General features: G+C 45.6%; 1 protein-coding gene across 1 annotated transcript; it reads right to left on the reverse strand.

Moving 5' to 3' along the window:
• Positions 1–1,743: 1,743 nt before the first annotated feature.
• PAX4 (paired box 4) lies at positions 1,744–12,691 on the reverse strand. Its single transcript, XM_039243020.1, is given in 15 exon segments — positions 1,744–1,815; positions 1,817–1,870; positions 2,187–2,357; positions 2,606–2,661; positions 3,180–3,249; positions 3,610–3,692; positions 3,908–4,033; positions 4,639–4,714; positions 5,008–5,223; positions 5,512–5,642; positions 8,480–8,561; positions 9,066–9,203; positions 10,294–10,500; positions 11,179–11,364; positions 12,623–12,691. Coding segments are annotated over 15 exon segments (1,737 nt in total).
• Positions 12,692–25,400: the final 12,709 nt, after the last annotated feature.

Consider the following 25,400-nt stretch of genomic DNA (forward strand, 5'->3'; position numbering starts at 1 on the left):
ACTTGAATGTGCTTGACCATGGGGCCTCAGCTGACAGCTCCCTACATTGCTGACATCAGTCCTATAGTTGAATGAATGGCTTGTTCTCAGACTGTACTGTGCAGATTGTCATCCCACAAAACCTCACCCATTTACCTAGGCAGTCTGTCAGCAGGGCAGAGGCAGGGTATGCTCCATTACCCTTAGAATTTCATTCTAGAGCTATGCTGTCCCAATAGAAAATTTTGTGCTGATGTAAATGTTCTATAATGTTTACTGTCTCATGCAGCAGCCAGGAGACACCTGTGACCTTTGGGCATTTGATATATAGCTAGTGGGAATGCGGAGTTGGATTGTTCATTTTACGTAAAATTTTTTATTGTTTTATTTGTTTTTGAGAGAGAGACAGAGACAGAGACAAAGTGCAAGCGAGGGTGGGGCAGAGAGAGAGGGAGACACAGAATCCAAAGCAGGATCCAGGCTGTCAGCACAGAGCCCGACCCAGGGTTCACATTAGTGAACCACCAGATGTCAGTTGGTTAACCGACTGAGCCACCCAGGTGTCCCAGCATTTGACTTAATTTTAATCACATTAAAATAGCCACGTGTGGTTGGTGGCTACTTATTGAAGAGCACAGCTCCAGAGTATTTGATTAAGATAACTTCTGGATGAGTAGCCCTCCCAGATGAGAGACAACAAACTTCACCCCACTCCTTTTATCCTGCTTTGCACCATCAGCCATTATTCCATCCCTGGCTCTTCAAATGGGAAAGAATTTGGAGGGATGAGCCCATCCCCATTCAAAATATCACTGTCTCCATCCCATTCTCCTCATATTCCCCCTCTTTCCCTGCATACTAAGGCTTCCCAGGGGGAGCCAGATTTTTTTTTGCAGGGAGACAAAACTGAGAAGATTTAAAACTTACTGCCAAGAAGAAGCAAGCAAATATGCCCCAGGAGTATGTATGAAGGGACAAACAGAATATGAAAAATGCCATTTCCATCCTGCTGCTTTGCAAAAAATACACATGCGATTAAGGAAGTAATGTCTATTTTCTTAGATAAAGGAATTATTGTAAATTTTCTTAGATGTGGTAATGGTGTTGTAGTTATGAAAGAAACGTTCCTTATTTTTGGAGATACCTGTTGGGACTTAAGAGTGACATGCCATGATGTACTATTAGTGTGTGAGGGGGGGAGGGGGGACATAATGTTGGTGTATGAGTGTCCAAATACATATGTAGATATATATATCTATATATATACACACAAGTAGATGACTGTATAGATTAGACAGATTGGGTAGATAGTTACATAAACATATAGATACATTAAGTAGATGACAGCTAAATGCATACATAGTTATATATATATAAATAGATCACACAGATAGATACATAGATTGGAAGAGAGGAGGATAAAAGACAGCTAGATAGATGATAGAGAGCAAACTATATCGTTATTAAAAGCAGGGGTGGGTGTATGAATATTCATGGGAAAAACAAACAGGAAGTACTGCTAATTTAAAAAAAAAGTTTTTATTCCTGCCAACTAGAGGCCATTCAAGACCGGTGTGAGAAGTAGGTGCGCATGGCTTTCCCAGGTCCTCCAACCAGGTGCCACATAGGAGGGGCAGCGAGGCAGGACCAGACCAGGTCCACAGATGAGGAGGAAGAGTCACAAGAAGGAACCTGTAGTCTGCTTGGGCAGGACGATCTTAGATCCTCCCCACCCCATCTCCTTTCCACTCTGGCCCTCCTCCCTCATTCCAGGCCTTGCAGGAGTGGGGAGCTGGACCAGAGCAAGGCCACAGGGGCACCAAGACTGGCCATGGAGGCAGTGGAAGGAAGGGTAAGGATGGCAAAGCAGTACTGAATCCAGGGAGTTCAGCTGCAGGAGACAGGTGGCCTGCAGGGACAGAGAGAGGGTGAGTTTGGATTTGTTGCTGTCACCCCACCTCCCAAAGTCACTGGTGTGGAGAGGGACAGATATCAGTTCTCTACCCTGGATATATATACTCACATCCCAATCCCAATCCCCTTTCCTGCTATGTCTGTCAGTGGAACTATAGACGCATGAGGGGCTAATGTCCAACTTGTAGGCCATGCAAAGAATGAAGAAAGCTGTATCAAAGTTCCTTTGATAACCCCAACTGGAGATCCATGCCCTCTTGAGGGTCAAGGAGTAAGCCTTCCCCACACCCCACAGGGTGAGGCCTGGCCTGTGGATTCTTACCACAGCAGGGCTTGAGAGAGGCTTGGGGTGAGTTGTCATTCAGACACCTGTCTGGTGCTGTCCCCCAGCACAGCTGATAGCAGGAGGGACCCAAGGATTCCAGGGTAGGCAGGACGGCTGAGGGCACACTCCCAGGGAGCTGCTACAAAAAGCAAGAGGGGATCCTCGGCTGTCAGTGATGCCTCCTATTTAGCAGAACTGGGGCCCCAAGGCTGCCCCCCTGCCTCCGACTGTCTCCTGCACAACTCTAGAGGGCACCATTCACATAGTAGACTAAGAGCATGGTGTTTTCTGAAGTGTGTATTGTAGGAACCAGGAGCATCAGGAATTGGGAGAAGCAGTGAGTCTCATGTCTTCCCAATTGATGAACTTCCCTCTCTTGCTGGATACCTGTGCAGAGATGATCCCAGGGGAGGCATTGGACACAGTCGGTACATGGGAAGCACCTACAAGGTGAGAGTAGATCCACTCAGAAGGAGGAATAGGTCTGGGGAACAGAGAGTAGTGGTGAGAAGCAGGGAGGTTCTAAGAAAGATGGCAACTTCTGGCAGGGATGGGAGGAGATGGATGCTATAACCCTAAACTGCCTTCCTTCCCAAGGCAGAGCCTTGGGAGACTGGGGAAGAAGGATTAAAGATCAGGGATGGTAAACTGGGGGTAGTGCCGACCTAAAGACCAGAGACTCTGAATGCCGAGCATCTAACACAGGGTCTGGCACATGGGAGATGCCAACTAAATGTTTGGTGGGTGGATGGATGGATGGATGGATGGATGGATGGATGGAGAAGTGGATAGGTAAGTGGGTGGATGAACAGGTGGTTGGGTGGATGGATGGACAGATGGGTGAGTAGATGGATGGATAGGTGAGTGGATGCATGGATATATCCATGCACACATGGATGGATGGAAGGATGGGTAGGTAGATGAGTAGATGGACAGAAGGATGGATGTGCAGGGAAATGACCTGGAATCTGCATTTCCCACTTGAGCTTCTCTTGTCGGCGCCATTTGGCTCTTCGGTTGGAAAACCAGACCTGAGGGAGAGCAGAATAGTGTAGCTGGCTGTGCTCTTCACTTCCTGGCACCTACTGCTCTTATCACATGTTTCTGGTCTGGACTCAGAGCGCAGACCCTTCCTCAGACCTGATGTCCTCCCTCTCTGTTCTGGCCTTTATTCTCTGTCCCCTTCCTCACTTCAAAGGCTTGGAGTAGAGAAGAGAGGAGAGCAATCAGCAGAAGGAGAACAAGGAGGGTCTTATGTCTGATTTTTTTCTATAAACAAATCTTTTTCCACTTTTTTCATCCCATCCCCACCTCACCAGAACCCAAAGCCACCTCAGCACAGAGTCTTTGTTCTTGTATTTTGTGCACCTTGTGTGGCAGAGTTCACTCACCCTCACCGTGTCCTCAGGCAGAGAGGTGGCAGCAGCCAGCTTTCCACGGGCCACTGAATCAGGATACTGCCCACGCTGGAACTCTACAGAGATCAAGGCTCAAATAGTAAGGTTATGGGGAGAGGAGCAAGGCATGGGTCTCCCCCTCAGGCCCTACTTCCACCTGTTATGACCTTAAACTACCTTCCTCCCTAAAGCGGGGCTACCCACAGCCTCCACTTCTCAGCCTTTGCCCACAGGCCATGACATATGTCACACCAAGCACCCTTTCACCTGCTGTCTGCCCCAGCCCTGGCACCTTTCTCCAGCGCCTCAGCTTGGCCCGGAGAGAAGATGGTCCGATTCCGGTGGCCAGTCCCTGGGTGGGGACCACGGGGAACCTCACACCCACTATGGGGAGTGTGAGGAATTGGAGTCACAACATCTGTAAAGGGGAACAATGGCTTGTTGTGGTTTGTGATGGTGATTCTTCTCATCAGATGAGGTTCCCAAGGCCCTGGGGCTGTGGATAAGGGACAACGTGGATACAAGAGCAGAACCATGCTCATAGGGCATTCACAGTTTCTTGGAGGTTACTAAGCGGGCACTTTGTGGGAGGCATTCCCAATGCCATGGTCGAGTGCATGCTTAGTGTTTGGGGAAACAGCAGCAAGGCTGGTCCAGGTTTGCATGATCCCACAGAACATGAAGGGCACTCTGAGAGCTGTGCATGAGGCATAGGGAGGGTGTGGGAAGTCTGGCCCCGCCGTTTCCTCAGCAGATCCTGTGAACCTAGGGGCCAGAGGACCTGAGTTCTGTTCCAGGACCAGCCAACAACTAGCTGGTAACCTTGGGTAAGCCATTTCTCTTCTCTAAGCTTCAGTTCTCTTCTGCCAGAAGAGAGCAAGCCTCCTAGCCAGGCCCTCCTTATTGTCTTGTGAGTGAGGGTGATCCAGGAAACAACAAGAAAGGGCTTTGCAAACTGTAAGATGCTTCCATTTGCTCTGATCATTCCTGTAAAATGCCTACGTCTGCAGCTCCAAAACCCACCTGGCGTCCTGAGCTGTGCCCAAGGCAGTCGGTGGTCCTCCTGTAGCGCCCTCAGGACTCGGTTGATGGAGGAGACCTGGGGGTATCAGGATGTTGAGTGGGGAGATGGTGCACAGATCCAGGGTTGTAACCTGAGGATATTTCCCCAGTAGCCTTTCTCTCCTCTCTCCGGGCCCACACATCTTTCCCAGGGAGGCCTCCTCTCTTCCCCCACTTTCTTCTTCTCTCCTGTCTCACCACTCCCACTTTTCAGAAGGGGGCCCAGCAACCCTGCCCCGCCAGCCTGAAATGGCCTCATTGCCAAGTAAGGGATCTTCTTCATAGACAGCCTGTTCACCAGCCCTGGTACAGGGAGGGGAGAGCACTTACACTCGGAGTCTTGTCCTGGGTGCAAAGCCCTTCAGCACAGAGCTGGCGTTGGATCTCCCAGGCAAAGAGGGCAGGGCACTCACCCTTCAGCTGGGCAATTCGAGCCACCACAGGGGGTGTGGCCAGACGGGGCTTGCTTCCCCCAATCCCCTTGGGCTCCAAGACACCTGTGCGGTAGTAACGGGCTAGGATCTTGCTCACACAGCCATTAGATACCTGGATCAGGAGAGAAGCAGGGACAGGTAAGGTATATGGGCAGAGGGTGAGTGTCCCTGGGGCAGCAGGAGGCTCCAAGGCAAAGTGAGACTTAGTGGACCAGGCTGCAGAGTTAAGAATTCAGCCTCACCTTTGGGAGCCTGAAGCTCCCCATCCCAGACCCCAAGAGGGTTTTCTAGGAAGTAGCCCAACCCCCAACAGCCCTCAGAGTCTGCAACAGCCTCAGACGTGCCTTAAGAGGGTGCTTTGTCCAGCTCCTTGTCCCCATCACCGGGTAAAGCACACTACCTTAAGGCTCCGTGAGATGTCACAGGGCCGCATCCCGCTGACTGCCAGCCTCACAATCTGCTGCCGGGTGTTCAGGGGCAGGGGCCGGCCGTTCACAAAAAGCCCCCCCAGTTGATTCACACTGCTGATCCCTGAGCATGAGAAGGAGGCATTGACACATCTCCCCCTCCCCATCCCACCTGTGGCAAGGAGGACCCTCTTGAAGGGGGCTGGGAGTTACTCAGGCCCCTCCAGTCTGGTTTCCTACCACAGAGAAAGTCCCCTCCCCAGGGGACTGCTCCCCTTCTGCTCCCAGGGTCCCCTGGTTCCCACTTTCTTTAGGAGGTGGCTCATAGGTGAGTCATTGCTTTGGGGCCATTTGTGCTGACCCTAGTGATCTAAGGGAAGCAGAGCGGAGCAGGGAGGGGTGACTGAACCGAGCTCCCGCAGAACACTGGCCAAGGGCAGGAAACCATGCAGATGGAAGCAGGACCCTGAGATATTCCTTCCCTCCTTGCACCAACCTGTTCTTCTCACTTCTCCCAGGTGTCTTACCATCCTGTTGCATGTTCCAGGCTGACACTTCTCACAGAAGGACAGGAACTGGGAAGACTGGGGAGAGGGGTTCCTCCTGGGAGCTCCTTCTTTGGTCTTGGAGCTCAGTCTACAATGATCGAGGTTATTTGGGTGAAGTCTCTTGCTCAGAAGGGTCTTGGGTTAGAGTGTTTTGTGATAGAGGGCCACGTTTCTAAAAGCTGCCAGAAGGTTTGCTGAGAAAATCCAAATTCTCTTTACTTATGCCCTTCTGTGAGGAACTAAAACATCACAGGGCCAACAGAGGACTGGATCTTTCTGGATGGCCTGATAAGGGTCTGGAGGGTGAGAGGGTTCTCATTGCTCACGCATACATTATAAGAGCTCGGGGAGGTGGAAAAGGCTTATGCTTCCAAATGCTCAGGCTTTCCCTTTTGCAAATGGACAGCTGTGGTCTCTGATCCCTCAAAAGCCTTCTTAGCACTTGGGCCTCCTAAGTTTAGTCTCAGTAGGGTCAAACCCCAAAACTTGGAATATTCTGCCCAGCCAGAAGAGGGCATCAGTGACCAAAGATCCCAATTGCCCTGGTCTGAGGCTAGAGACCAGGTTCAAGACTCTGCCTTCACTATCAGGAAGCTATTAAGATTAGTTTCTCCAAACCACTTACCAGAAAGCTTTCCTCAGAAAACTTCAGGAGAGGGTCTTCCTCCTGATTTTTTTTTTGTACTCTCCAGAAACCTCTGGGGAAACACAGGGGCTCATTTCCACCCCACCCTTCAAGGTTCTGGTCCCACACACTGGAAGTATTGATGAACAAGCATGAATTACTGGCTTCTCTCAGAAGATGCATCTCTAACCTGCTGGGGTCATTGGTTCTTACTAACTCTGGAGAGTTCTAGATCTCGCAGTGAGGCAGCTTCACTCTTAGAGACCAATTCCCTGGGATCAGACATTCATTGAACTAGCAGAAAGCATGTTGAAGGGAGAGAGTGAGGAGCAGGAGAGAGCTGCATGGTCACTAACACAGAATTGTGAGAAGAAGAGACTCTCTGAGGAGCAAGGGATGCTTTGTCTCTCTTGCTTTCATCAGCAAGCAACAGGAGTTGAAACCACCTCCTTTCATGCCTAGAACCCCAGCAGGACTGAGGTGACCCCAGGAAATAGCTTGTGCATAGAACTTTCCTGTGATAACTATGTCATCTTGGCTAGTTAACTAATCTGCAATGATTTGCTGAATAAAGTATTAACCATCAGCACACTGCTGGTTGTTCAGGATTAAGGGAGTGAAAAGAAAAGGAACAAGGGTTTGTCCTCCAAGAGATCACAGTGCAGCCGGAAAGAGGAGAAAAGCACAGGAGAAACAAGGAACTCATGGATTATGGCACCCGGAGCTGCTTTTCAACTCAGTGGCTGAACTGGCTTTTACTACTTTTTACTACTATTCCTCTCCAGACGGGTAGAGACACATTCCCCTTCAAGTTCTCATCTTCCCAGAAAGTCAGGAAAGAAGGCAGAGATCTTTCCAAAAAGAAAGCTGAGGCATTCCCACAAATCAGGGACCACCCAGGGAATAAACCTCCAGGAAGGGTTAGAAGCCAGTCCCTCACCAGAAGACAAAATTTCCAATTCTAATTGTTGGCACAAAGGAGCCCCCAACCCTGCTTCTGTATGTGGGATTGCCAGCTAAGCAATGGAGACAGGAGAGTCAAGCTGGGATTGTAAAGGGCTCTGCCAGGGCAGTGGGATATGGGAGCTCAAGATATCAGCCAAGCCTTTGAAATGACTGTGTCCCCTCTAAGTGGCCAGAGCCCAGAGGAGAAGTGGAGACTCAGGTTCCATATCCAAACTTAAATCATCTCCAAATGCAAAAGGCACAAACAGAAACCCCATTCCCAGCAGCCACCCACTCCTTCCTGGCACTCATAATAACTTGTCTGATAAAAGAACTGGTGCTCACAAGTTGGGAAAGCAGGATAGGGAGTTGGAGAGGCAGGAAGGTGCTACTCTGCAAAGACAGAGGAGGAGAGAAGTTGGCTTGGCCACACAAAGACATGGAGACAGCATGGGAGGCAGAGCAGACAATGAGCCTGTAGGTGAGCTACCTGTGTGGAGGCAATGAGGTGGGAGCTTCAGTGGGAGGGTCTCAGTCTCCTATGCTGGGCTCCTGAGCCCCCTGCAGGTGCCAGGGGTGATGGTGGTCTGGTCCCAGCAACAGACTCCACTCTGCTTCTGCTTCAGTCTTGCCAGGGGGTCCAGAGCTACAGAGAGCCCGTGCTCAGGAGCAGAGGGCAGCCTTCTGGGAGCAGCCAGTGATGTCACAGGCCATGAGCAGAGGAGAGAGGAGGAGGGAGGTGTGCATGGGGCTGACAGACACCGGCCCCAAGGCAGAGCAAACCACAGCCAAAGACCCATTCTGTCCTTCCATGGGAATCCTCAGAGCCCATCCAGTGTGTACCTGCCACCATAAAGCAGGTACAGAGCCATCTCTCATGCAGGTCCCCGGGACCCGGAGTGCACCCATCTAGGGACCAGTACTCCTGAAGGCAATGGAGAATATGGAAATGGGGGAATTTCAGACTGTCTCCTGAAGGCTTGGAATGCGCAGAAGCCCAAGTGTGACTTCCAGAACCACAGAGGGCTTCCCAGCCAGAGAACACATGCCAGGGGTCTGGGGTCAACTCCTGGGTCTTGTGTGTATTACTATCAAAGAGAAATGGGTATATAGACGGATACTGAATACTGGCTGAGTTGGCCCCTAACTCTCTGAGAGAATGATGGTACATGTAGAAAAGCATGTGTCATATAGCACCAGCTCTCTCCACAGAGCATCTTCACCAGCGCTCCAGTTGGCTCCTTGGCTGAAGTGACACCAAGGGTGAATTTTTGCCTAGAAATAGGGGCACCTTCGACTCGAGAACCCTGGCAACAGTGGTGGTGGTAATGAGCCTCTAAGCGTAGTTAGGAAGAAGGCGGGATGTTTATGAGGTATGCAGCTTTGTTTTTCTTCTTCCATCTCTGGATGTTATCAGGCTCCAACCTACTAGGGATTTGGTGCTTTTTAACTCTATGTTATGAATGACACCCCTGTTCCCATAGAGAACACCAAAGGCTATCTGGATCATTGTCGGGACCGGTGGGGGAACCAGTAACTGGCTAGGTGGCTCTTGTGGAGTGGGATGCTGGAAATGAAACACAGCCTAGCGATGGAAGCTTCATGGCCACCATAGTCTTGGGCAGATCCTTCATGAAGGATTCAACATGGAAAGTCCTTTGGGTCCATTCCATACCTTGGACTTGGTAAAACCCTCTCAGAAGTCAGGCTGAAAGCAAGCAGGGTGCAGGGCAATAAGACTAGACCCAGAGGGTGGAAGAATGGATTTTGCTGGCCAGCGCTCAGGTCTTGGGGAGGAATGGGGTGGGATGTTCTACATTCAGCTTGATCCTAGGGTTGGGAACACTTGTTCTTAAAACAGGGCCAAATGTATCACAGAAATGGCTTTTCTATCTTACCCTCATATGTACTCCCCTCCTTTTCAGCCTCCTTCAGCACCCTCAGGCTGGCCTAGAGCCCTGGGCCATGGGGGAGACTGCAGCACATAGGCAAGTGCCTGTAGAAACCATTCAATCCTTGGGCAGCTGGGACCGGTGCTCCCTCTACTCAGCCATGCCTGGGTGAGAGAGGGTCTCATGGAAGTCCTGTGGTAGGTCTGCTCTCAGTCCTCCTTTACGGTCTCATCCCTTCCCCCCACATGTGCCCCTGATCTGGGGACCCAAGCCTGCAGGTCCTGACCCGCTATTCTCATAGACAGCTGCGTGAGGGTGGAGATAGGGGTATCAGGGGGAGAAGGGACAAGCCCTGGCAGATGGTGGTGGCAGCGATTTCCCCCATAAACCACCCTCTCCCCCCGCCTTTACAACGCGCTCTTGGGTCTGAACAAACAGAGGCTTTCGACCCAGAGATGATGGGGGGAGGGAAAAGAGAGGAAGGGCCCTGGCAGGGGGGCCTAGCCAGCCCAAAGGCTCAGCCACTCAGCCCTCTCCCCAGCGCACCAGACTGTTTGAGGAGCAAATATCTGCCCTCACTGTCTGACTCTCTCAACCTCCCCCTCCAGGTTTGGGGCTAATTGTCCCTCATTAGCTAGGCCCAGGCTGCCACCAGCCCCCGCCATCTGCTCGAAATTATACATTAACTCAGAGGTCTTGCCACCCGCCAGCCAGGCTGCGCGCCCCTCTCCAGGCCACCCGTGGCCTTTCCAGCCTGTCCCTCACCCTGCTGCAGAGCCCTAACTGCTGGCGTCTTCTGCCCTCAGGACCTCCTAGGATGAAGCCCAGTGGCTGTGGGAAAAGATCTGTCCTCCGGAGAGGTGGCTGGAATTCCCCTGCCCTCCTCAAGGGGCCAGAAGACAAGACAGTCTCGTGCGTAAAGCTGGAGAGGACAGGGCGCAACCCGTGCCGAGCCCAGGCGGCGGCTTCGGTCTAACGCCTCACCGGGGGTTTCTGGCACTCACTGGGGGAGATGACACCAGTTCCAGGCTGTTTCCACCCCTCCCTGTGGCATCTGTTAGTAGGCTGTGGGGTTCTGTCTCGCATCTTCCCTCTCTCCAGCAAGCACCATCTCATGCCAGCCCTCAGCTTTCCAGAGCGCGCTGTTAGCCGCCACCTCTCCAAAGTCGCACTCTGGCAACACTTGCCTCCTAGTTTAAAGTCAGCCGTTTCCTTGCTACAAAAACATGGGGAATCTGCAATGCCCTGGGTATTCCTAAGCTTGACATTGACTCTGCAACCCCTCCTCACCCTCATAACTTTATGTAGTTATTCTGCTCTCCCCACCCAGACGCTTCGCTTAACACTTGTAAATCCCTGCGCTTATCGCTCTGTTTCTAGAAGGCTGGCTATCTGGCTCCCTCCCTCCCAATGCGCCTGGGAGGCAGTGAAGTGCGTGTCCTCCCAACTGAGGCTTTGAACTGGGGCACAGAAGATGCCCCCCTTTCCCCTCCTTTTTACCATGAGCCCCTAGCTTCTGAGCTCAACCCTTACCCAGATTTTTCTCAGGACTGGGCTTTGCTCGGTAGGGTGGTGAGTCTGCACCCTCTAGAGAGAGCTGGGGATTTGAAAAGTTAGAACCAAGAGCCTAAGAAAGCCAGACAAGGAAACCCATGGGGACGTGAAGGACAGGCCAGGAAGAGCCCAGCCCAGAGACGCCAGGGACAGCACCGTGCGACCCAGGCTACGGCTGACCGCAGCGCTCAGCCAGGGCTCTGCGCGCAGCCTGTGGAGAGCGCGTGCTTGCGTCCGCATGCGCACCAGCCCGGCCAGTGTGGGGAAGGCGCTGGGTTCAGGCTGGGGTTTTCACACCGGTAACCTGAAATTCAATCTGTTCCCAGGAGACCACCAGCTCTGTGCTCCGCAAAGCTTCCCTCCCTCTTCCCACCCAGGTTGCAAAGAGTAGAGCATCTGGGAAGGCAGAATAGCAGTCCATTTTTTAAATACACTTGAATTAACTTTGTTTTTTAGAGCAGTCTTAGATTTACAGAGAACTTTCAAAGATAGTACAGAGAGTCCTCATATGCCTTACACCCAAGTTCCCTGATTATTAACATCTTACATTAATATTGTATATTTGTTGTTTAACCAATATTGATATGTTATTATTAACTAAAACTAGTCTGTATTCAGATTTCTTCAGGTTTTCCCTGTTCCAGGACCCCATCCAGGTCTCCACTTTACATTTAGCTTCCACATATCCTTGGCCTTCTCCTGGCTGTGACAGTTTCTCAGTTTTTTTCTTGTTTTTGGTAACTTTGAAAATTTTGGGGAGTCAGGTATTTTGTAGATTTTCCTTCAAATGGGATTTGTCTGATTTTTTTTTTTTTTTTTTGAGACAGAGTGTGCTCCTGGGCACATGCAAGTTGGGAAAAGGGCAAGAGAGTCAGAGAGAGAGAGAGAGAGAGAGAGAGAGGGAGAGAGGGAGAGAATCCCAAACAGCCTCCTTGCTCGGCACGGAGCCCCTTGCAGTTCCATCCCAGGACTCTGGGATCATGACCTGAGCTGAACTACCCAGGAGCCCATAATGTTTTCCTAATGGTTAGACTGGGCTTATGAGTATTGAGGAAGATCAAAAAAGGTAAGTGCCATTCTCATTATATTAGGGGTACTTGCTGTCAAATGACTGATCTCTGTTGATGTGGACCTTGATCGCCTGGCTGAGGTAGTGTTTGTCAGGTGTCTCCACTGAAGTTACTCTTGTGCCTCCTTTCCGTGCAGTGCTTTTCTGAAGAAAGTCCTTACACTTGAGGGAGGGGGAGTATGTTTTCAGTTCGAGGGTGGAGTATCTACATAAATCATTTGGATTTCTTCTGCCCAGGAGATTTCTCTCTTCCCTCTCATTTACTCAATAATTTCTTTATATAAATATGGATTTGTGGATAATTATTTTATTCTTTGCATTATAATCCAATGTACTACTTTATTTCGTTGCTCAAATTGTTCCAACCTTGGCCATTAGGACCTCTTTCAGTTTGACCCCTGTATCCCTTTGGCATAGCTCATTGTTGTGGAGTTTGGTTTTTATCTCTAGCATGTGTGTGTGTTTCCTTACTTTTTTGGAACTGCAAAATGACCCCGGCTTATCTTGTATATTTCCTGCCCCAGGGTTAGGATCAGCCATTTCCCCAAGGAGCCCCAGGAATCATTACCTTGTGGGGGATAAAGAAAAGGGAAGGGAAGGGAAGGGAAGGGAAGGGAAGGGAAGGGAAGGGAAGGGAAGGGAAAGGAAGGGAATAGTATGAGAAATAAAGATCTGGTGCTAGATACATTTGTTGCTACTGGGATGTTTTGAGGTTCTCTCAGGTTACAGAGCAGAGAAATAGATGTGTGTGAACTAAGTGTCTATAGACATGTCTATAAATAGTTCTATATGTGACCATTTGAATCTATATTAAACTACACATGTTTAACTAAACATGATTATCCACTATTACATGGATCCTCCCCTCCTAGTTCCTATGAACACCGTATAATATTTATGTACAACTTATTTTCTGTTCGTCTTGCAGACTCCACTCATTTCCAAAGATACCTGAATCAGTACCGAAACCCCCACTCCCTTCACTGAAGCTATTTCCTACATTTGTAATACAGTTAGATTATTTTGTCACATTCTGGATTTCATCTTAGGAGCCCCTGACTTCTACATCATTTTTTAAAAGTTTGCATACATTAAGGTTCACTCTTTGTGCTATAAAGTCCTATAGAATTGATAAATGCACAATGTTATGTATGCACAAGTACAGTTATTGTACAGAGTAGTTTCATCACCCTGAGAAATCATCGGTGCTACACCTCTTCGACCTTCCTCCTTACCCCCAAGTCCCTGGCAACCACTGATCTTTTTACTATCACTATAATTTTGCCTTTTCTACAATGCTGTATAATGGAGCCATGTGGTATGTAGCCTTTTCAGACTGGCTTCTTTCACTCAGTAATATGCATTTAAGTTTCCTCCATGTCTTTTCACTGCTTGATACCTTATTTCTTTTTAGCGCTGAATAATATCCCATTGTCTGTATATACCACAGTTTCTTTATCCATTCACCCACTGAACGACATCTTGGTTGCTTTCAAGATTTGGCAATTATGACTGAAGCTGCTACAACATCCATGTGCAGGTTTTCGTGCGGACATAAGTTTTCAGCTCCTTTGGGTAATAACAAGGTGCACAATTACTGGACCAGATAGTAAAAGCAGTTTTGTGAGAAACTGCCAAACTGCTTTCCGAAGTGGCTGTACTGTTTGCATTCCCACCAATAATGAATGAGTTTTTGTTGCTCTGCATCCTTTCTAGCATGTGGTGGTGTCAGTGTTCCAGATTTTGGCAATTCTGTGTGTCGTGGTATCTCATTGTTGTTTTAATTTGCATTTCCCTGATGACCTGTGATGTGCATTATCTTGTCATGTGCTTATTTGCTGTCTGTGTATATTTGGGGGGAGGGGTCTTTTAAGGTCTTTGGCCCATTTTTTCATCAGATTGTTTCTTACTGTTGAGTTTTAAGTGTTCTTTGTTTTTGGATAATGGTCTTTTATCAGATGTATCTTTTGCAAATATTATCTAACAGTTGTGGCTTGTCTTCAATTTTTTTTGACATTGTCAAACATTACATTGTTTACAATAAAATTAAAAATTTTATTTTTAATTGTAATAAAATCCAGTTTAACAATTATTTCCTTCATGGATCATATTTTAGATGTTGTATCTAGAAAGATATCGCCATACTTATAGACTTCAATTTTTTAAGAGCAGTTTTAAGTTCACAGCAAAATTAGGAGGAAGGCACAGAAATTTCCCACAACCCCCCTATCCTCTACACATATATAGCCTCCCCCATTTTCAATATCCGCCATTTGTTACCACTGATGAAACTAAGCTGTGGATTTTGTAGATATTCCTTATTGGGTTGGAGTAGTTTCCCTGTAATCCTAGCTTACTGAGAGTTTTTATCATGAATGGATTTTGTTAAATGCTTTTTCTACATCCGTTGATATAACTTTTTTTATTCTTTAGCCTGTGGATGTGGTGGATTATATTGATTAATCTTTAAATGTTGAACCAGCTTTGCATACCTGGAATAAATCCAGTTAGTCATGGTGTATAATTCTTTATATACATTGTTGGATTCAATTTGCTAATATTTTCTTGAGGAATTTTTCATCTATATTAATGAGACTTATTGGTCTTCAGTTTTCCTTCTTTGTAATGTCTTTATCTCCTTGGGTATTAGGGTAATTGATGTCGGTCTCATAAAATGAGTTAGGAAGTGTTTCCTCAGATAGCCAACTTTGAGAGTGAAGGCAGAGTCTGTCAAGCAGATGTAACTCAGGCTGAGAGAGACACACAAAGCTCATCTCCTGTAAGTCCATCCAGGACAGTTTGATTCAGTAATTAACCATCAAACCTCAACTCCTGTCCTTTCCCTGCTATGTTATCTGCATGATCTTGGGCCAGTTCACTATTAATTTAACAGATGATTATTGAACACCTACTATGTACCAGGCACTGGGATAGTGGTGGTGAATAGTCAGAGAAAGACCCTCACCATCTGATTTCACTCATATGTGGAATTTAAGAAACAAAACAAATGAGCAAGGGGAAAAAATAAGAGAAAGAGAGAGAAACAAGCCAAGAAACAGAGCAAACTTATGGTTACCAGAGAAAAAGTGGGTTGGGGGGATAGGTGAAATAGATGATGGAGGATTAAGAAATGCACTTGTCAGGGTGCCTGGGTGGCTCAGTCAGCTAAGCAGTTAAGCAGTTAGGCTCCTAATTCTTGATTTTGGTTCAGGTCATGATCTCATGGTTCATGATTAATTTGAGCCCCCAGTTCTAGCTTGCTTGGGATTCTGTCTCCACTCCTCCCCTCCCATCCTGCCCTGCACACTCTCTCTCTCAAAATAAATAAATACACTTAAAAAAAAGTGCACTTGTTGTGATGAGCACTGGGTGATGTATGGAATTATTGAATCACTATATTATGCTCCTGAAACTAATAAAACACTGTATGTTAACCATACTGGAATTAAAATTAAATTAAAAATATAGGGGCACCTGGGTGGCTCAGTAGGTTAATCCTCTGACTCTTGATGTCGGCTCAGGACTGGATCTCACAGGTAGTGGGACTGAGCCTTGTGTTGTGCTCTGTGCTGACAGTACTGTGCCTGTTTGGGATTTTCTCTCTTCCCTTCTCTCTGCTTCTCCCTCAATTGCACACTCTCTCTCAAAATAAATAAATAACCTTTAAAAATTTTTAAATAAAAAAAGACAAATCCTAGCCTTCTTGGAACTTGCTTTTTTATTGATTTGCATCTTAAAAATTTCTGTGCTTGCATTTCCTATACCTTTAAAAGGGGACTATGGTAGTACCTACCTTGCAGGACTGTTGTATTATATAAGTTAATATATGTAAAGAACATTCTATATAAGTATTATATTATTATTGTTATTACTACTACTGTTATGTGCCAGTAGGTAATACCATTATCTGTTGACTGAGTTCAGTAGTTCTAGTCTAGGAGATTCCCAGTGCCCGGCCCCCCCCAACCTGCTGCCCTTACTCTGCACTCCTGTTGTTTCTGCTTTTCACTTGTTCAGTTGACCCTCCTGATCTCTGAGCTCATTAAGCCTATTATATGAAATTCCTTCTCTGACCTAGAGTTACTGGGAGGTAGTTGAGTGGCTATCTTTCTGCTGCCTTTGAAATATACTAAAAGTTTTGCCTTGTTGAAAGGGAGCGGATGAGGAACAAAAGTCACTAGCAATCCAAAGTCTTTGCATGTGAGCTGTCTGAAGGCTGTGGGGGCGTGGCCGGCATAGGACAGAATGAGAGGGACTGTGTTACCTTTAATGTAGCCATCACTGAAGCTAGATCTGTAACAGGTCCTACATGAGAAAGCTCAGTGCTCCCACTTGGGTAACTTCCCACTGCTTTACAAAACCAAAGGCAATGGAGAAGAAAACTCCCTCCCTAAGGATAAGGATCTTATCTCTCCCAGAAATCCAGAGCTCTTAATCTTTACTGTGCCTCCAAAGGCCTCCCAGGCAACACCTGCTAAGGCCAACAGAAGTCACGACCCTATCCAGAGAGCAAGCTATGTAAAGATAGGTGGTTATAAAGAAAGTCTCATTATTATCTGGCTTGGCACCATCAAACACAGTAACCAGACTGTGAATGGCCCATGGTCTCAGGTGTCATCATCAGCCCACCTGGCATCCCTTTTGCCACCATCCTCTGCTCACTTGATACCTCCTTTCTGGTCCTCAGGTCCACTCACTCTTGGTTTTACATCAAACTGCCTGCACTTTTAAGTCTCCACTATCTGGAATCAATGATTTTAGCCTTTCCTGCACTGCAACACATTACTGCCACCCCCCCCCCCCGCCTTGTTTTTTCCTGGAAGACGTACAACACTAATGTGTAGAGGAAACTCTCTAGTTCTCCTTCCTTCTCCCATTCCCCAGCATTTAGACCGCCCATGGCACCCACTATACCATTTTCTCTTCAGTCACCTGGCACCTTGAGTTCTTTCTTTCTCTTAGTTTTCTTTATATTTTTTGTAATTTAATGTATAATAATAATTGTTCCAACCAAACGGTGGTGGGAGAGAAAGCTGGCTATTGGTGCTTGACCCTCGCTGAGATCAGTCCCTTGGGAGCCTGGCAGATTGAAGAGGCGGCCCTCTGTGTCTGCATACGGGCTCCCCCTGCAGCCTGCCCAGTGTCCTGCGTGTGGTGTGGACAGCATAACAGTAGCAATGGGTGACCCAGAAAAATCACATCTCTCCTGAGCAGTGTGACTGTCGGGAGAGTCAACAGCAGGTCAGAAAGGTCAAAGAAGATACAGGCTTGGGAAAGACTTGGCAGCTGCCAGCACCCTGAAGCCCAGGTCCCTGTCCATCCCACATTCTCCCACATCTACTCCCTGTGTCCCCCTTCAGGCATCACGTGTCTTTTTGCCTCCAGGGATGGAATTGAAAAGACTGGCTCTGAAAGCTAACAGAGTAAAATCTTTGGGGTATTATTGCCACTGTTAGAGGAAGCTAAGTTTGAAAACAGAATTCCCCCTCTTCTTTTTTTTTTTTTAAGAGAAAACAGGGAATTTATATTAAAACAACCAGTACAAATATCAGTCAAATTGTCCTACATAATTGCCCAAAGGTACTAATCTTAGTAACTCAGAAAAGAAAATTGTAATTGTGTAGGATCAGTAAAAATGCTGATTTTACCTCTGGTAATTTTTTTTCCATTGCATGAAAATATACACAACATGAAGATTACCATTTTAACCATTTTTTAAATGTGTTTAAGTGTGCAATTCAGTGGCATTAAGCCCATTCACAATGTCGTACCATCACTCTCCATTTCCAGAACTTTTCATCATCCTAAATTCTGTACCCATTAAACAGTAACTCCACATTCCTCCCTCGCCCAACCCTTGGAGCTCCAAATAGAATTTGCCTATTCTAGGCACCACATATAAGTGGGATCAAGCAATATTTGTCCTTTTATGTCTGGCTCATTTCATTTGACATAATGTTTTGGGGAAGGAATCTCTTGTACATGCTTCCATTTTCCCTCCTCTTCATTACCTTGGTGCCAAAAAGTAAAAGCTGTTTTTGGAGCTATTGGTGGAGGCTTGAGGAAGAATGGAGGTGTCAGTGTGTGTAGATAATGGGTAAAAACAAAGCAAGTCTGTAAAGATGTCAGTGTATGAAACAAAACCCAACTCCCTTATAGTTCTGAGTTTATACATCTTGAGTACTGGGAGAACCCCAGCTGAGAGAGAACACAAGGCAAGAGGCTGTAACAAAATATCACAAACCGGGTGGCTTAAACAATGGAAATGTATTGTCTCATAGTCATGGAGGCTGGAAGTCTGACATCAAGGTGTCAGCAGGGCCACACTGCCTCTGAGACTCTAGGGAAGGATCTGTTTCAGGTCTTTCTCCAAGCTTCTGGTAGTTCATTGGCTTGTGGCTGCATAACTCCAGTGTTCACATGGTGTTTTTCCTGTGTATCTATCTCTTCGCAAGGCATTTTTTGTTAGGACACCTGTCATATTGGATTAGGGGCCTACCGTATGTCAGGATGACCCAACTTTAATGAAACTAATTACATCTACAATGACCCTGTCTCCATATACAATCACATTCTAAGGTACTGGGGGTGAGGGCTTCATCACATGAATTTTGTGGGGGACACAGCTCAACCCTTAGCAAGACTGATTCCATTGTTTCCATCAGGACCTGACCTATGGTAACATCTTAGCACTGAGGCCTGGAGAGAGAGAGAACTAGGCCAGGAAGGACCCAGGGTAAGGAGGAGATCAGGAGCTCTCCAGGGTTCATCTGATAAACAGTCCTCAAGTTAACTGCCTCCAGCAAACACCTTGACCAACCTATGACATCTGGAATATATGACTTGGAATGGCCATGAGCTAAGCACTGAACATGCCCTGCCAACAAAGCTTTGCTGGGCAGCCAGAGGGCAGTGTTTGGCCATCAAGAGGGGGCAGAAGCCCTGGATGTGGGGATGGGGCTGGAATAAGCAAGGACCATTAAAGCAAATCCCCTCCCTAAAAACCATTCCCAAGAGTTCCAAACCTGCTCAGATATTGTCAGCTCTGTCTGAACCCAAGAGAGAGTTTAGAGGAGATTTCCCCTAATCTCTACTGTGTAGGAACAGAAAATTCTTTGGCAGAGAAAGGACAATCAAGTTGGAGAAAATGGAAAAAAATTTCCCAAGGAGCTAGATAACAGTTTCTGTAGGAGGAGCACAGAGAATTGTCACAGTGGCTTGCAACAATGACTCACGTCACCAGCGGGTTTTTTCTAGGACTGAAATAAAAAGAATCATTTGATGGGGAAAATAAAAGATGAGTAAGCAGGAGCCCTTGTGAAGTAAGAAAAAAATTGGCAGATAAGGTGAATGTTATTAAATGGAGGAAGTCTTTGACAATGACCTCAACCTTTGGGTGGGGTGGGATGGACTCCAGAGGCTTCCAAAACAATGCATCATGAATAGGTTAACTGATAGAAGCATTCAGATCTTGAATTTATTAGTCAATGGACCTGGACTGGAATCCTGTCCTCCTGAGCCTCAATATTATTGCCTTTATAATGGAAACATTTTCCCCATGGGATTATTTTAGCAATTTCATGAGATAATATGATAATATATTCAAAATGTCTAGTACTATGCCTGCTACATTGTAGAAACTGAATAAAAAAGCTAGTATTTATAATTTACGTAAGCACCAATAGAAGGCAATGTGAAACTTCTTTGTTAGTGAAAATGATGAGCATGTGGGTTACACAGGCATACTGAAGTGACACCACACAAAATCAGGCTAAACAAACAACTCAGGTGGGAAAGAGTCTTCTGCAGTTTTTCTAGGCTGATGGTTTACAATTACATGAGGCTTACTCCTATTCATTCTCCCTCACCTAGATGACTTCTTTTTTTTTAAATATATATATATATATTTTTTTATGTTTTATTTATTTCTAGGAGAGAGAGAGACAGCGAGAGCAGGGGAGGGTCAGAGAGAGAGGGAGTCACAGACCGAAACAGGCTCCAGGCTCTGAGCTGGCAGTCAGCACAGAGCCCGACGCGGGGCCCGAACCCACGAACTGCGAGATCATGACCTAAGCGAAAGTCGGAAGCTTAACCGACTAAGCCACCCAGGCGCCCCCTAGATGACTTCTGATCTAGAAGATAGAAAGGTATAAGTATCAATCATGCTGGGGCACCTGGGTAGCTCATTTGGTTGAGCTTCTGACTTTGGCTCAGGTCATGATCTCACAGTTTGTGGATTCCAGCCCCGCATCGGGCTCTGTGCTGACAGCTCAGAGCCTGGAGCCTGCTGCGGATTCTGTCTCCTTCTCTCTCTGCCCCTCCCCCACTCATGCTCTGTCTCTGTGTCTCTCAGAAATAAGTAAATGTTAAAGTTTTTTTTTTTTTTAATTAAGCGGTCACTGGAGAGAAGCAATTTGCTCTTTCTCCACAGTGTACTCTGGATTGTGCTGGCCAATAGGCAGGGTTGGTGCGACCAACTCCTGCAGAGTGGCCACAACACTGTTCTCTGAATGCGTGATTAGAGCTGAATTTCTGAGCTCTTCTCTAGCATTATAAAACAGCATTCCGCCCCCCCCCCCACAGTGGGGTGCTGACTCTTAAAAATGCTTTCCCTATGGAGGCTAGGGGTGGGGCAGTGAGGGGCTCTGTGAGCACCCAAGCACTTCAAGGTTGCCTTGCGGGAGAAAGGCTTATCAGTACCACCTACCCACCTACCTCCTAACCAACTGCAACCCTTTTCTGGGAGCATTTATTATGCTCCCACTATGTTACACACACACACACACACACACACACACACGCACACACACACACACATATACATATATTTAGTTTATTTATTTATTTTGAGAGAGACAGAGATAGCACGGAGTTCAGGAGGGGCAGAAAGAGAGAGGGAGAGAGAGAATCTCGAGCAGACTCTGCATTGTCAACACAGAGCCTGATGGGGCTCCAACCCACAAAACCATGAGATCATGACCTGAGCAGAAACCAAGAGTAGGATGCTTAACTGACTGAGCCACCCAGGCACCCCTGCCCTGCTCCCACTATATTTTGACTCTTTTTCGTCTCTTGCATTTCCTGGCCCTAAAAATGTTCTTGTATTTTAGGTTGAAAATCTTAAGAGAAAAAAGCTTGGGGGTGGAATTTTTGTATTGGGGGCGTTTAATTACAATGTGTTTATTTTTAGTTTGGGGAAAGAGAGAAAGTCATTTAGGAATGTGAAGGAATCATAAGCAAGAAGAAAGATGAATGGGAGGAAGAGAAGAAAGAAAGAAAATGAATGTTAGGGAGTCTGGACAGCAGTAAACATTGGGGTAGGTGAGCACATTTTCCCGTTGGTCTGTCATAGCTAGGAAGAAGAAGCTTGTCTCACATCTTAGAGAAGAGCAGCCTGGAGATCTAACTTCACTGGAATCCCATGGATAATAATTCCTGGGAAGAGAAACCATCTTAATCCTTCCAGGGGAACTCAAAGACTCAGATGTTAAGGTCTAAAGTTACAGTTAAAATGCACCGACATCCTCATGTTTGTCCCAAAATCTGGGAACCCAGAGTTCAGAAGAGTTAATCGCCTTGTCCTGGCCACAAGGATTTGTATTTTATCAGGTGGTTTACAATTATGAATTTCTAAGCTCTGGGAGTAGGAGAATATTCCCAAGGGTAAATCTTTCACCCTCCTATCTCATTTTGGATTAGAACAGCATGTAAATGGCTACAATCCCAAAGGATGAACTGAAGGGGGACAAATGACCAAAATGCCAAATACGCATAATTTAAGATGCTAGCCCTCATTAGAAATTAGGGAAATGCAAATTAAGACAATAATGAGATACTATTGTAGGAGTCTAACTTGCTACAACCGCTTTGGAAAAATTTTGGCAATATTCACCAAAGTTAAAGATATTCACAACCTACGATCCTCTATTATTCCCCAAAGAAATTCATGTGCATGAAATTTTATTTATAATATCTAAAAGTTATATACAATACTGTTCCAGACACTGTTGCTGTGTTTTCAAACAATCCAAACTTAGAGACATAAAACTCCCATCATTTTGTTATGCTTATGGATTCTGTAAGTCCTGAGTTCAGAAAGAAATGATCTAGAGAAGACTGCTTGTTCCAGCTCTGCAAAGTCTGTGGCTTTGCTGGGAAGCTCAAAGGCTGTGACTCAGTGGTGAGGGGCTGGAGTCATCTAAAGACTTTTTCACTCCCTCATCTGGCTGTTGATACCAGCTGTTGATAGGAATTCAGCTGGGGCTATTGACCCAAACACCTGAATGCAGCCTCTCTGTGCTATAGCTTGGGCTTTCTCACTGCATGGTAGTTGAGTTCCAAGTGCAAGCATCCCAAAAGAACAAGATGGAAGAAGTACAGGACATATTTTATGAAGTGACTTAAGAAATCATTTTTGCTGTAGCGTATTGGCAGAGGCAGAGTAAAGGCTCACCCAGAGTCCAAGGGAGGGGACATAGATTCCACCTCTTAATAGGAGGAATTTCAAGGACACTTATAAGAAGAACACGTATGTTGAGAGATATGTCTGTGACCATCTTTGGAAAATACAATCTGCATAAACCAAATGTCAATCAACAGTAGAATGAATAGATATATTGTGGTGTGTTTGCTGCAATGGCACACCATATGACAATGAAGATGAACAAACCCCAGCTACATAAATGGGATGCATCTCACAAACATAACGTTGAGTAAAAGAAGCCACACAAAGGAATATATATTGTTTAATTTCAGTTACAAATTTGTAAAAATGCAAGCAAAATTACAGTGTTTTGGGATCCATGCTTAGAGAGAGCAGTAATTAGGAGAGAGCGTTCTGAGGATACTCGTGTCATTTTCTCGGCTTGGATGGTAGGTAATTAATTACACTGGTGTTCACTTTTTGATAAATCATTGAGTTGTACATTTTTGTTTGGGGAACTTTGTCTTGTATTTCACAATAAAATAAGACAGTGATTCCTATAATTGCATGTGATTCTTTCAGAATAAGAAATTAATCTCTTGGCACTGAGAACTAGGTTTATTTGAAAAAGAATTCATTTTGAACACTAGAAACATTGGAAACAATAGCCAGAAAACTGACACATCATTAAACTCTATTAAAAAGTCTGTTGAGGGGGCTCCTGTGTGGCTCAGTCAGTTGAGCATCTGACTTTAGGTCATGACCTCACGGTTTGTGGGTTCAAGCACTGTGTCAGGCTTTGTGCTGACAGCTCAGAGCCTGGAGCCTGCTTTGGATTCTGTGTCTCCCTCTCTCTCTGCCTCTCCCTTGCTTGTGCTCTGTCTCTGTCTCTCTCTCTCTCAAAAATAAAAATAAACATTAAAAATGTTTAAAAATTCTGATACATATTTTAATATATGTATTTAATGTTTATTTATTTTTGAGAGAGAGAGAGCACGCAAGCACAAGTCGGGGAGGGGCAGAGAGAGAGGGAGACAGAGAATCGGAGGCAGACTCCAGACTCTGAGCTGTCAGCACAGAGCCTGATGTGAAGCTCAAACTCACAAACAGTGAGATCATGACCTGAGTTGAAGTCAGATGCTTAACCAACTGAGCCCCCCAGGCACCCCTGTTGGATTATGTTTAACGTAGATATGTCTTCTTACTTTGTTATAATCAATATGTAGAAGTCGTTCATGTCCTGGGCACTATACAGGTAGTTTACACACATGTCATTTTAATAGCTACCTAGTATATCATTTAGTTTACATACCACACATTTTCTTAGCTATTTTCATATCTTTGAGACTGTGAGTGACTTAAAAAATTTTCAAGATCATCATTATCATCATCATTCTTACCAAACTTATTAAGAGCTCCCTAGATCCCAGGCACTGTAAGTAGAACTTTTTATTCATCGTCTCATTTAATATCACAACAACCTAATGAGGCAGGTTCTATTTTTATTCCTATTTTACAGATGAGGAAATTGAGACTTGGAGAGTTTAAGTAACTTGCAAATTTTGCAAAGTATAAGTTTCACAAACAATTCATATTCTGGCGGTCATATCCCAGCACCCTTACTCTCTTCCCTTTGTCAGAATACTTCATTTGGACTCCTCCCACCCTGACCTGGAAAGTTTTTTTTTTTCCTTGAGATTTCCCAAAGTGGAATTGCCAAGTTAAGAGTCTTAAGCAATTTTAGAAGGCTCTTACACATCTTCCAGATTATTCTCCATACACTCCAAACCAATTTACAATGACATTGGGAGGGTTTAGTGAAGGGTCAGTGTCACTTCAAGTTTAGGGAATCCAATTATACAGCCTCTCCATACATCTTCCCTTAGCAAAATGGTATGTGCCAGTGAATGACTTGGCATTATTCTCTACATTCAACCCACTTAGAATCTTATAGGTCTTGTTTTCCCTTTCTTACATGTTTTGATTGACTGTCAGTACCTAGAAAGAAAGAGTTAGGTATTTTTGCCCTCTTTTTTCAAGCATATTTTTTTCTTTATAATGATTGCAGTTTCCTATCAAACTCTTGCTGAATTACTAGCCAATAGTATTCCTTTAGGTTTTATGTGAACTTTTTATAAGAAAGAGCCACATTTCTGCATTTCTTTCAAAACTGTCACCCATTATATTACTCATTGATTACTCTTCAGATATGAATGAAATGCATACAATGAAAACTTTCTAGAATGCAATGTCTAGGGAAAAGTTTCTCTCTTTCCAGAAAATAATATGCCTCCTTTAGTCAGAGAGTGAGACACATATAACCTTAATGTGTCTTTTTTATTTTTGCCTTCGTTGCAAATACCTCTAATCCTAATTTATAGTTCAGCCATCATAATGATCCCATCCCCATTTTCTGATATTAGAATGTAAGCTCCCAGAAGGCAGAAATTTTGTCCCTTTTCTTCCTTGTTGCAGGGACAGAGCTCCAGGCAGAGGGAAAATGCTCAAAGGCTTTGTATTGAAAAAGAGATTAAAATATATATATAAATAAAAAAAATAAAAGCATGTAGACATCACACAACCCTATGGTTGTTTAGCCTGTTTCAAATGTGGTGTAAAGCAACATCCTGTCCTCTGAAGTACTCTTAAGAGAGCAAACTCTATCAACTGCTCTCCACTGAACATCAGGGTGTAGTATAATTTTAGAATGATTTGCCTTTTCAGAAAATCATTTCTTATTGGAATTTATGCCATTCTTGAATGCATAAGAGAAAGATTTGGATGAAGGGGAAAGAGAGGTGATTTTTCTGACATCAAAATGTCTCT

This window comes from Hyaena hyaena, unplaced genomic scaffold (assembly GCF_003009895.1).
Source record: "Hyaena hyaena isolate Hyena2069 unplaced genomic scaffold, ASM300989v1 scaffold_8, whole genome shotgun sequence".
Taxonomy (NCBI): domain Eukaryota; kingdom Metazoa; phylum Chordata; class Mammalia; order Carnivora; family Hyaenidae; genus Hyaena; species Hyaena hyaena.